This window comes from Dreissena polymorpha, chromosome 5 (genome assembly GCF_020536995.1).
Source record: "Dreissena polymorpha isolate Duluth1 chromosome 5, UMN_Dpol_1.0, whole genome shotgun sequence".
Taxonomy (NCBI): Eukaryota; Metazoa; Mollusca; class Bivalvia; order Myida; family Dreissenidae; genus Dreissena; species Dreissena polymorpha.
In genome coordinates, this window is record NC_068359.1 from 111,081,642 (window position 1) to 111,096,076 (window position 14,435).

The 14,435-nt window shown below is 34.0% G+C and overlaps 1 protein-coding gene across 1 annotated transcript; it reads left to right on the forward strand.

Annotated features, from left to right (window-relative positions):
• Nucleotides 1-2,971: 2,971 nt before the first annotated feature.
• LOC127882385 (leucine-rich repeat-containing G-protein coupled receptor 4-like) lies at nt 2,972-6,317 on the forward strand. Its single transcript, XM_052430985.1, has 2 exons — nt 2,972-3,092; nt 4,447-6,317. The coding sequence occupies exons 1-2, from the start codon at nt 3,072-3,074 to the stop codon at nt 5,692-5,694; spliced, it is 1,269 nt and encodes a 422-aa protein (XP_052286945.1). The 5' UTR covers nt 2,972-3,071; the 3' UTR covers nt 5,695-6,317.
• Nucleotides 6,318-14,435: the final 8,118 nt, after the last annotated feature.

Consider the following 14,435-nt stretch of genomic DNA (forward strand, 5'->3'; position numbering starts at 1 on the left):
AATGGTAGACAATAATTTTAGGAAGTCTATTTGAGGAAAAATTTGACACAAAAATGTGTCAACTGAAATTGCCCTTGTGATCACGGAAATTACCGATCATCAATTTCCGAAAAACCATACGTCGCGGTTTCCGTATAACACGACGGTATCGCCCAAAGATTTTGGTATTACTGACTAGTACTAGTTGATAAATTAATGATTTTGATTCTTATTTGAAATATTGGTGACTTCAAGGCTGCTAAACTTGAAATATGAAAGCTATTCTGTCGTTTGACGTATGTCTGTCGATACATACGAAGAATTGGAAATTTCTGTAACCACTCTTTAAATTGTGACAGACACAAGTTTTAATCAAAATTCTTGTGTTTTAAATAATATTCTACCACTTTCTTGCTAAATACTAATACATGAATGATTTAAAAGTAATATTATATTGTTTTCAGCCAGGAACACTGTCTTTGACCGCGAAAAAACACATATAAAACTGTTTGGTTTACAATTTTTATTTTCTAAAAAGCTTGCATGTGGATTGTCATTATATGTTCTGAGAGACAAGTACATGTATGTCGACTCTCTTTATTGGACTGTTTAATCCAATAATAAAAGATTTTTAAAACGTGATTTGGCCCATGTTAAGCGCCATAATAAAGAACCACTTTTTTACTGCCAATTTGTAGCATCACGAGTTGCCTCCCTTGTTGGTTCGTGCTACCGTGGACGTGACGCCACTTCCATAAAACATCCAGAATCCATAATGCAAGGCCATATAGCTCACCTCGGCGCACTGCTCGGACGTTCCGTTTTAGTTGCTGGTTGAACAGTGTTTTGTAATTTCTGTGCACATGTTTGTATTACCCGGTTGCTCCCAGATGGAGTCCGGAAACGCAAATTTAATAGCATCTGATGTTTCGGATAAAGTATCCCGATAATGAGTCATCTATATTTACTTCACGTTTCACGTTTGCGCTTTACAATTTGACAATGAACTAAGTATAGTGCAATATACAAAAAGAACAACAAACTAATTCAAGAATGGCCTTAAACAGATTCAATCATTTAACCCAAAATAGCTTCACTGTTTACATCACATATAGACTAAAATTATACAACACTGACGATAATTGTATTTGTTTATACGTATTTTCAAACGCATCCTTTACAATTGTAATGAATCAAGCTTAAGATCGGTTGAAATGTGTAAACCAAAGTGAGAAGATGTTTATCATTTAAGAGTTATAAACCAGTCAATCGAAACCTGAAGTAAAAATCGCTTGGAGAGTGTATACTCAATCAAATCAGTCAAATCTTTGTTAACTTCTACCATTACTTAATTTTCATAATTATTATCATCCATGTCACCACACTTGTGTATTTTTGCATTTGGCCTAGAAGCAATTGTAATGCTTAAAAGCTAATAAATGTTGTTGTTATTGATGTTGAATAAAAATTGTCTGGTAAATGCTTAAGACTCTTATGTTATTCTGGAGCTATAACAACATTCACGGACTAGATTTAAGAACTTAACAAAAGACTCACATTTAGATGTATTTTCTTCCAGGCCACTCTCAACGTTCATGTAAAATCCTTACAACTACATGCATTATCCTAAAAAGCAAGATTTGATTTATTATTGTGTAAGGAACTGCTATATCCTTTGTAAAACCTGAAAAAGTATACATTGTTTATGCCATATGACGTATTGCGAAAGTATTCATTACAATGAATGGTTGTACAATTACAACTTTTTGTTTTGAAATTGAAATGATTATTTAGCTGTACTATATATTATATATTGAATGTTATTATGTAACTAACGGTAAGATTATGTTCATAATATACTCGTGTTCATACAGTAATATATATACAAATATATATATATATATATATATATATATATATATATATATATATATATATATATATATATATATATATATATATATATATATATATATATATTTATATATCATTAGTGTGTTAAATCATAATGAAGAATTTAGATTTCAAAAGAATCATATATTTGGTTAAGTTATTAAAGTAACAGTCCGGAAACGTGAAGCATGTTGTGTTACATGTTAAGTCAGATACAACAGTGCTGCTCTAAATATACTTATCATTGTTCTGAATAAGTGCCGTGACCTGCTCGTTATAGTTGATCACTAGCCACACAAATGACGACCGTCCGGATCTCAAAAGCTAGGCCAAACCTGTGAACATAAATTAGAACAGCCATATTTAAGCTTGTCTTAAATTTATGTAAAGGAATGAGGTCATGCAAGGATAAGAACATGTACGGCCGTTTGCAAACCCCAGCGGTTGTTAATTGCTATAGAGCAACGTGTTCTCTTAAATATAGAATTATAAAATGTATGCTACGCAAACTCAGCTAATTGACTGTTCACATGCAATTACCTACTAATATTGGTTTGTTGTGTTGTATTATAAATACACAACCACTTTGGTTGAAATAATAGACACAACGAGATAAACAATTCCATGAACGTTGTCCATTAAAGCTCAAACAAAAGACCGGATGTAATATTTTATAAACATTTCATCATAAGCAATATATTAACAAACCCTCTACATATCGTTTTTTACGCATTGCATTGAATTTGTTTATAGATATATTATCAGTTTGTTCGTTCAACACCGGATGTAATATATTATAAACATCTCATCATAAGCAATATATTAACAAACCCTCTAAATATCGTTTTTTACGAATTGTATTGAATTTGTTTATATATATATATTATCAGTTTATTCATTCAACTAAAATGTTATTAACAGACATTCATGTTGGTCTGAGTTAAATTAGTCCAATTTTCTTTTGTTTAAAAGATGTTTGCAGTAGAAACTTTGAACAACCTAGATTTTTACCTAATGCATAACTGCATAGAAGCAATCAGATTTGTCTTATCTCTACTGAAATGGAACAACAGCAAACACTGGCCTTGATGTACTGAACAAATTGTGAATCTCAGTCACGCCCATTTCAGTATAAATTAGGCACCAAACGTTGTGAAGAGTCGTGTCATTATCTTGTGATCCGAGACGACACATACACGATGTCAGACCAAAGCCGAGTTGTAAGTAAACGTTTGTGATTATTTCTTTAACTAATATTGTAATCGTTATTGGTTATTTATAATTTTGTTAAAAATTAACACATTCAGGTATTATATGTAAGCAGACATATGTTCGAATATTATATTTCAACAAAAATAGTCAATTAATAGACAATTATCATTAAACAAATATTGCATTTCTTTTATCAAATCTCAACTATTTGTATTGTTATAGTATATGAATTTATATGTATATTCTATTATTCCTATTTATATTTATAACCAATTCATAAAGTATTTTTGTATTTGTTTTTGCATTGAAAGCTTTAAGCATGTCTACTTTGTTTGCTGTGTCCTCATGTCCATTTTATCCCGATAACATAATCTATGATGTATAAAATCGCCTTGCTTGAAAAAGTATTAAACAAATGAAACCGGTACAGTTTACTACAATTTAAGATTGGTTTACACATTTCAAACATCCGTTAGTTTTTTCAATAAATTGTAAAATATGAATTTAAATAAATTTTACATATTTCAATTTTGAAAACATGTCTTTTTAAATGTGTTGTTTTGTTGACGTTGATAATTTTTTCAATAAAACAACACACTTGAAATTACTTAATAAATTACCTTCAGCAATGTGTGCGGTGATGCAATTTCAATTGTATTACAGGCGTAGGTTTATTGGTTTTGGAGCCAATTCATATAAATTTGCAGTTCCTTAGTTATTGCATAAACGCAAGAGTGAGTTATTTAGTCATAAAGTAGTTACAATTGAATTATTAAATGGAACACTAAGAATTCATTTACATGAAATGCTTTATTTTACTAACATATTCTCCGTATTAGAACTTATTTGTGCTTGTTAGTCTGTGCCTGTAAAAAGCTAGTATGTTTCCGTCATGTAAGGTTGACCAATTAGTATATTTCTAGAAGAAAGACTTTAATTACGGGCTTTTATATGTATAAACAAGTTTAAACAAAAGCAGCTATTATATTCAAAAGCTAAAATAAGTATATCGATTCTAATACGATCTTAGAAAGTACGCTTAAGTAAAAATACAAACACTGTTTTATCTAAACATATAATTTTCCTCCTAAATATCAAAAACGTGTACTACATTTATTAAAAATGAGAACGTTTTCATTATTATACAAACCATATTGAAATAAAATAATAAATAATAAACATGCAGATTGAGCAAAATCTGGAATAATTACTAAAATTATTGTGTTTGCACAGTGAAAATTTGCATAAAGGAGTTGTATATTACGCGAGCTTTGAATATGCCTGAACTGTAATTTACTTTTAGGTTGTATCACTACCAAAGTATAAACATTATTAATACCATTACAATTATACGCGTTTCAGTTCGTGTGGACCATTCTGTTATCGTCTTTGTGTCCTCCAATACAAACTTTTCTGCTGTCTGGTGGCGATGTTTGCTTTGGAATCTGCAACTGCGTCGAAGAGAAGATGTGGTATGACTACATATACGAGACCGAAGTGAAACTAGTACGATGCGAGGAGAGAGATCTCAGATCTATACCAAACTTTACAATTCAGAATCTTCCGACGGGATTTTTCCCAGGTGGAAAAAACTTCACCGTTGACTTGCATAGCAATTATATACAAACTGTTCCTGATAGAGCGTTTGGGGACCTTCCAAAGCTATCCAACGTTGACCTATTTGGAATTATTTTGTTCAATAATTCCATATCGTCCATAAGCGATTCTGCATTTCTTGGTTTAGAAAATACTAGAGTTGTTGTAGATCTCGGACTTAATAATTTCACGACAATCCCACAAGTACTCCGTAATCTAAGAAAAATAGAAGTGTTAGAAATAGAGGAAAATCCCATTATGACCATAGATGCTTCCTTGATTCAACACATCAGTCCCGTGTTGGACTTCAGCATAAATTTGACCTTGTATAATAGCTGGCCAGTAGAACTCAATAATCTCCATGTAAAATACGTTTGGTTCTATGGTTACTCTGGAAATTCGTTTCAAAATTTCAATGTACATGGCATCGGTCAAAATGGGATTGAGTTAGCTATTGAAGGGACGGACATTGTAGACCTTAGTAGTGTTATTTGTAACAATCAAACAAACCTCTCTAAGCTTTGGATTTATACCAATTACAACGTAGATATTAGACCTTTTGAAAGATGCAGTCAAGGAAAGGTGATGCAAAATATTGGGACTTTGCAGCTCAGTGACTTTGACCTTTCAAGAATCCCCAACTTCGTCCACACAATGCCTAAACTAGAATGGCTCTCTTTTGCATTGAATAATATCACCGAAATTGATAATAACGACTTTCGGGGACTCACAGAGTTAGAAGAATTGTATCTTGATAACAATCGCATCACAACAATACATGCACATGCATTCGAAACCAACACAAAACTTCGCAAGCTTACCCTTGTGAATAACACGTTGACCAGTATTCCAAATAGTGTCGCAAATTTAAATCTAGAGGAGTTGGAAATGGATGCAATCGATTGCAAATGCTCCAATTTGCAAAATCTGAAACAAGTCAATGCAACATTTGCCCACAATATTCCCTGCCTTGACGATACGCTTGTAAAAGACGCCCTCGCTGCCTGTCCCTGATAAAATTGTTGAGCTGTAAGCATCGTGAAGGTTTAATTTCATCCATCGGTATCGATATAATAACACTCGGAAATAATTAACTACATTTGTGTATAGCAAACGGTGATAGTAAGATAAGAGCTTTATGATTTAATGAACGCATTTTAAATTGAGTCTGTGTTGTTGTATCACTCTGCCTTTCGTCTATGTTAAAGATAAACACTAACGATTGACATTAATAGTTTGTTTAGCTTTGTTTTATGCAAATATTTTTTTTTATTTTGAGTTATCTTAGAAATGTATTGTATGCGTGAATGATGTGCATGTCAAAAGAAATGATTCATTAAATTTGGATTTAAATCGGGATATGTAAACATTGTATTGAAATGCGCTTAACGGGGCCATATTGTCGTGATGTGTTATGTTCATGCCATATTCACTCTGGTAGTACATGTGACGGTGTATGGTGTTTTATATTTCATAATGTGTACATTGAAGTGTTTTCGTGATTTAGTGTTTAACTTTAGTGAATTTTTTTGTGATGTTAATTGGAATGTGAATATGAAGATGCCATTTAAATTCGGTGTACCTGTTTTTATTGTTACAGCGTATGTGCATTATATGTAAATAAACATATTTCATTGTGTAACTAGTTATATTCGAGTGTACATCAAAAGATATGCCTAGTTGCTTAGTGTTGACCATTAGACTTTACTGTTGTTCAATTTTGGGCATACTTTTTAACAAAAAAGAATGTTGACCGCATCGTAAATGTATTTCTTTCCGAATATAGGCCTTTAACGTATCAATTACGTTACCACGTAATTTTGTAATACTTAACAGGTATTTGATAACCACTGTGTGTAATGCTCGTGAATTGTAGGTTCCCGTGTTCTTCTATTCAAACAGCGAACTAAGAAACACTCCATTATTCATCAGTATTTAAATGCAAATGCATTTTGAAATGTCATTTATCCGCCATTGAACTTATTATGATCGTGAATGTCCAAAACTAGTAAATTCTAACACAATGTGTCCACTATTTGCTAGTTATTAACGCACGCTTAATGTATGGCAACTTATCTTGTTTCCAATACTTTCAGCCTAGACAAAATGTCAAGTAGAATACAGCAATATTTAAAAAAAAAAAATACAAACAGTTGGTTTAGCAAACTATAACAGAAGCAAAATCATCAAACGTTCATTTCAACATATCGCATAGAAAATTGCGTAACGTTGCAATTGTGTTAACAGACCATCTCAAAAAGTACGTTCTTTGAATAGCCGCGTTCAAATGATGAAGAATCTATTTGTTGAGTTAAATGGAATATCGTATGTTCATTACAGGGGTGGTCGTAAACAACAAGCAAAATTATACATTTTAAAGACAACACAATTCTTAATTTATTCTTTTGGTCGACAAAACTGCAGCAGTAAACACGTTTAATAATGGTTCTAGTAATGTATTCTCTCATTTACGAAATTATGGAAGATAGTCGAATGTCTGCTAATATAGGTCAGAATCGACGTCACTTTTGCTCGCTTATAAATATGTTCTACTAATACACAATTGTTGCGGGATACAGCCTGTACCTGTCAATTCGTTTCTGAAAATAAAAATGGACAGTTGATCCGATGACTGACTGCTCAACAGATGCACAAGTGACGTTTTATTATTGTATTGCTGTACATGTTGAAATAAGAATTCGGTGTTTAATGACTTACATTGATGACAAACATGCTTTGTTTATTTGGGTAATATGTTAATGTTAAATTTTAAGACTAAACGACACATCAAGCACTTGGAAGGTTATCACAACGTATCAGCGACTTTTTGCAAAAACAGCGACATAAAATAAAATAGCGAAGAATCATTAAACGGATTTCATATGCTATTAATAATTCAATAGAAATGTAATGTTATTTTTCGTTTAAAGGGGCCTTTTCACAGATTTTGGCATATTTTGAAGTTTGTCATTAAATGCTTTATATTGATAAATGTAAACATTGGATCTTAAAAGCTCCAGTACGATCGCACTGTCGCTATCGTATTGTCGCACTGTCGTTATCGTATTATCGCACTATCGCATTGTCGCATTGTCGCATTGTCGCCACCGCACTATCGCATTGTCGACTATCGCTTTCCGGTATACAAACTACTCTTATTGCAGGAAAAATAGATTACTTAAAAAAGATGTACTTTGAAAGGGTTACAGTTATAATGAAATCAAATTCTTATTAAGTTATAGAATGGGTATTGATGTAAGGTATGCCGAACTGTTAAGTATTTTTAAAGTGGTTCCATCTAAGAAATCAAAGCGTTGATGGCACTGAAGTTGTACGCTATTGCATAATTTAAGACGCATTTCATTTTTCAAAATTAATGGCAAGTTTGAAATGAACACACGCCATTCAAATGTATAAATTGTGTGTCATAACGCACGGATCGAGCTGTGTGTGCATTTGTTATCATCCTATTTATTTCATACAGATAACTTAGATAAAATAACAACAATATGGCCCTTTTTGGACGTTCTGAAAGCATAGAAAGTATCATGATGAAAATGAGTGTGAGAACTGAATATTAAGAAAATTTGCAATCACCATCATATTGAATGAATTGTGTTGGAATATTGAATACCTATCTCACTAAGAATATAATTTCATGATGAAAATTCCCTGTACAAAACTTTTGAGTGTTGACACCATATACAAATGCAAAATATACAATAATATCATTGATGAACATAAATAAAAAATAAATCTGCGAGCAATACTTTTTACTCACGCATTAGGTAGTGTTCAAGACAGCCCTGCCCACCAGTACATTGTTGTTTAAGCATTACTTGTAACCCTAGCAGTTCACACGGTGTCAACAACTCTGACCTAAACATAGGTATAGAACACTATTGCGCTTTTTTGGCGTAGCCGTTTTACTCAGCTTTTTATCTTAATGAGTTTTACATAACGCCAGCAGACAAGCATGAATATTTTCGAATATCCCATAGGCTGATTTGAGATAAAACCTCTGAACTTTTGCAACATAACTCTGCCTGTGCTCAGCGCAAAGGATGTAGCTCTGTTCAGTGTAAGAATTCCGGGATACTCTCTGTATGTTTAAACGACACAAAATGTTGCCCAGTTACAATAACGCGTTAAAATCTATCTCGCAGTATATGAGTGTTGCTTTCAAGATGAGAAAACAATCATTACAGAAAAAGTATAGCGTCACGATAAGAGAAAAACGTTTAATTATCCAACCATAATGTTTGCCGTACTCGGTTAACACGTCTGGAAATCGTTCCTGAACGCCTGAATTGGCTGCCCTTATTTACAAGTTTGCTATTTTTAATTTAATTGTGTATCGAAAAGCATTGTGCTAAATGTGCCAGTTACAATTCGCAATGAGATTATTAATGACCCTCGTAATGCGAAAGTTGGACTCATTCCATATGCGCCCATCATATATATAGGCCACTCAACCTGCGCATCTCTCAATCTGGTAAGGAAATACATAATGATACCATAACCTATTGAGTGATTTTATAGCGATTAGCATCGCCTCCGACCTGACTGCGCAAATGCACATGTAGGATTTAAGAAACGCTGGCCGAAACGCATAAGACCCATTTTTGCATGACGCGGCTATGAAAATGTGATTTTAATGTGTTAAAAGAGAACTGCGTTTAAATCAAATATTTACATACGATATATTTCGATAGTAAAGAAATATACTCATAATAAGGCATGTGAGGACACATATGATGTGCACTCCCGTAGTTTATTTTCTATCTACTTACACTAATATGTGGTTTGACAATGATAACACACATTTCCTGCGGTGAATATGCAACTTACAAGTGAAAAAACACATTTATTTTATTTAAACTTTTGTTTTCATTTAATTTATTTAGAAAAGTGAATTACAAGCTTTATTTCACAGTCAGCGTTTACGCCGACTACATTTTTATGATATTTCTTGTTATATTTAGTAGTTTTCGGTTTTAGCGATTATAAAGCAGTTTTGAGGTTGTCTATAGTATACCTGTAGTAATTGGTGAACTCATGCCTAACGTTTTATAAATGGAGAACTGTGCATATAAACAAGCTTAGCACCCGTAAATACAAAAGATCGCCGCTATCTGTTGAGAACAAAAGAACGTTTCCCAGAAATCCCCGCTGTAGAAGCATGAATAATGTTACGAAAAAGATCATTCGTGTTATATTAAATTGTTTGTTATATTCGGTTTCGGCGATTATGAAGTATTTTTGTTGCTGTCTATCGTATCCATTAAGTTATTGTTGAACTCATGTTTAACGTTTTATAAATTGAGAATATATACATGTTATGAATGACCTGTACTACGTCATAAAGAAGCAGCAGAAAGTGGACTATTCTAATCATTCTCTTTTGCGACACGTATAATACAATCATTTTTATAAATTCTTTTCTATTTACAACGATATTCACAAAATGTTTCGATTTGTGATTGAATAAAGTCAAGAACTCAAACCACTTGCATAAATCATACAACTCTTTCTCGCGCGGATACGGCATTGGTGGCATTTGCTTTCCGTAGATAGCAGCGAACCGACTTGAAATTTTAAGAGACAACATTAGCTGTTACGCGAACAACTAAAAATACGATGTGCGCATGTGTACCGGAAGGTGATAGACGACAATGCGACAGTACGATGGCGACAATGAGACAGTACGAAGGTGACAATGCGATAACACGATGATGACAGTATAATAGCGCGATAGTACGATGGCGATATTACTATCGCATTGTCGCCATCGTACTATCGCGTTGTCGCAATCTTACTATCGCATTGTCGCCATCGTACTATCGCACTGTCGCCATCGTATTGTCGCACTGTTGGATTGTCGTCATCGTACTATGGCGTTGTCGCATTGTCGCCATCGTACTATCGCATTGTCGCCATTGTACTATCGCATTGTCGCCAGCGTACTATCGCATTGTCGCCACCGTATTATCGCACTTTCGCATTGCCCCCCTCTGGATTTTAATGTGTTACCACGATGGCCCTTACGGTATTCCGTATCGACTAGATTCGACATGTTCAAAGTAAAACACCCGTCAAACCGGATCGGCGTCCTCTCTACCACCGAAGAAGTCAGTTTTCTTTTGAAAACGACAATATGTATTTTTCTTAAAGACATCACAATACAAAGAATATAACGCAGGTTTCATGCTATAAATTTTAGCGAACGCGGCGTTTCCAACAAGTCCATACGCGTTTTTACTGCATGCATACTGCAACATCATTTTTCACCTGGCGACGTGACGGCGTCGATACTTTATGCCTAAGGCCTCGTTTGGGACTCGGCTGCTACATTGACTTTTGCTCTCCGATAACGCCACGACCAAACAGCGTCTGCGTTGCGTGAATACTATCTTCAGAAAGTTTAGTAAATCTCCGCGCTTTATTTCGTGAAGACTGTATTTAATTTTATAAGTCACACATTATATATTTCAGCGGCATGCATTACGTCCAAGACTCGTGGCAAGGGACGTCAAAATCCGATAGGATCTTCGGAGATTCTATGATTGCATCATGATTGTTCTCAAAATAGAGTAGCAGTGTCAGTTAAATAAAGCCCTGTAATGGCCTTGATAGAAAAGCATGCCAAGACTTTTAACATATCTTAATGCATAATGCTTTTATACCTAAACAGGTAATACCTTGAAACACACACTTACCTATAATGCAACTATTTATGAGATTAAAGATCTTGTATAAAACTGAATCACTTTAATAAGGTATAATGTGAAATAAGTTAGCATACATCTTGTTTGATGTCTTTATTAGTACTACATCAAAGTGTATTGTTCTGTTGCGTAAGATGCCATGACGATGCTATTGCTCTTATCTGTGACAAAACGCATATCAACGGACAAGCGTATGCATCAGTTCGCTTTACTGTTAATGTATAACGTAGCTGTTAGTAGGTCCAGTTGGATAGTATTTCGCTTTTGTATTGTTGAAGATACCAGATATTATAAGACAATTATCCTTAAGTAAAATATAAGCGGACATATACTTCTCTCAATGTAAACTACTAAATCATAAACGTCACATACTTACTTATCGTTACAAAACCCGGTTTATGTTACAGTAAAACACGCTTTATATGCTTATTCAAAGACAGGCAACAGGTTAATAAAATATAAAGACGAATGAAATTCATACTTCTTGTACAGCCCGGTACACTTAAGAAGCACAAGGCAACATCGTTTTGTCGAACGAATTATCCTTATTAAGCCATGCTTTGAAAAAAAAATAAACTTTTGTAGAAATATATTTCGAGGACAACAAACACGCGTTTATCGATTCCAGTTTATGTTAAGGAATATGTCGTTATACGTTTTTTTTATTAAGTATACGAGATTTTACGGTGTATTTTCTAGATGTACGGTTTATAATGCAAGTACAGATCCGAGTAGTTCGAAAATTATGATCTTCGAGTTGAGTTGTACGTGCATGAAGTTTAGGTAGTGTCGCCGATTTTGAAATAATATATGAGCCGCGTTCTGAGAAAACCGGGCTTTATGCATGTGCGTAAAGTGTCGTCCCAGATAAGACTGTGCAGCCCACACAGGCTAATCTGGAACGACACTTTTCGCTAGTATGGTATTTTAAGTTTCAAGGAAAACCCTCCTTACCGAAAATCAAGTTAAGGCGGAAAGTGTCGTCGCTGATTGGCCTGTCCGGACTGCACAGGCTAATCTGGGATTATACTTTACGCACATGCATTAAACCCCGTTTTTCAGAACACGACTCATATGCAGAAAAATTTAACAAATTTTAACAAACTATAATAGTTTGCTCACAAATAAACTTATAAGGCAGGTTTTTCCCGAACAACACTGCGTCGGTGTCGGCATGGAATAGCTCGAGATCGATCTAGCTACACACGTGCTGTTTTGTGCATTCAGTAGACGTACTTGGCTTTTTTGTGGTGGTCTTTTGAAAGCAGGGCACGAACAGCAATGAATTCAATGCAGTGTGTGCAGATCTTATCAATCTTCCCCATGACGGCTTGTGCAAAGAATTAAAACTTGGTGATGCACAGCAATATTTCATGAAGCTGAAATTATCAAAATGCTAAATGTATTTATTTCACGTTTAAGTGATTGGTAATGGTTAAATATACAGTAGCAAATTATACAAAGGTGTCGTTTCCGGTGATGTAGTTTTGAGCAAACAATGAAACGATAAACACTCGAGTTAATGGTGCTTCAAAATGCAATGTCACAAACTATGAACAACTATCTTTAATTGTATTATATTGATCACATATGTCAGGTGATAATGAATGGCGTAGCATATCCATTATGTCTAAGTCATGATGACAAATACGCTACATTTCATTTCAACAATAGTTGTTTTATGTTTTGACACAGTCAATGTGAGATCTCAATATAGCAATAGCCATTAACTAATGTTATGGAACCCACAAACCTCTAAATGCATGAAAAACATATCGTCGAATCGTTGCGAATAATTACGCTCGTTAGTCAAGAACCAAATTCATATGACCTGCACATATAAGGTTGTCATTATTCATTGTATAACCTACCTTTAAAACTTGCAGTACGAGTTGTTGTAAATTATTATCATAAATGTCAGTAATTATGTCCTTAAACCGGATATACGAATACAAAGGTGACTGCTGCTTCCTTTATCGCAAAACCAATATGACACAGACATAAGTAGCATGTCTATCCGTGGTATGGGCCCTTGTAATCAATACATACAAATTTTGAGAGTGAACAAATACAAAAACACGCATGTGTTATATGTCAATCTATCGTAAAATGTGTATTCTTGAACATAACAACGAAAACTGCATTTAAATTGGCAATGTTTTGACCAAATACTTGCTAAACTTAGCTCTCTGTAGTTATATGTTTCATGTACAATAGTCTCATAATATCGGCTCTTCTGATTGGTTGCTAAGATTTGTTACTATGCGCATGTGCTTGTTCTAAAGGAAAAACTAAATTCTTGCTCTGGTTGTTCTTACAATATATATACATTTTATTCTAAAATAAGCGGCATATACAGCATGTGATAAAGCTACTAAAAATCCATAAACAAACTAACATAATGAATTAAAATCATAGCATCATCCTGGAATAAACATGACTTACTTTGTAACAAACACCGGAAATAATCTGCATGTTCGTCGTGATAGCAATGGATAACCAACTAAATTACAACTTATAAAACTTTAAAAAACTTTAACGGTCTAGCTCTTTATCAGGGGTTTTCGTCAAAGGCACGATGCAATTAGGAGGGCCTATACTATGAGAAAACGGAATACAACCCACTTGCGAAATCGCAATGGCCTAGTATAGCTCTTGCCTGAAGATTGAGTCAATTGAGTAAACATCATGAATGTCTGACACAACAAGGAACATTTGAGTGGTACCGCATGAGTCATCATATACATCATTACTATGCTTGGTTCTTGGGATAAAGAATATTCATATAAGTAATTTTGGAAAGTTGTCCTTACACCTTAAAAATAACACATTCATTACATCATTAAATTACTATTGTAAACGTTACATAACCCTCAATATGATATCTTCCATGAACCGGTATTTAAACTATCCCCCTATCACGAATAATTGCAGAAGCATCAAATGAATGTCCCCCAAAAAGAACAGCGTCAAAGGTCGGTCAAGGTATATCACTTCTGTCAGCAACTGGTGGAGTGTGCATAACTA

What these genes read in the sequence shown, in the direction of transcription:
- LOC127882385 (XM_052430985.1), top strand. Translation starts at nt 3,072, where the DNA reads ATGTCAGACCAAAGCCGAGTT. An exon ending in TGTCAGACCAAAGCCGAGTT is followed by an intron (nt 3,093 to 4,446) that starts GTAAGTAAACGT and finishes TACGCGTTTCAG; the next exon opens with TTCGTGTGGACCATTCTGTT.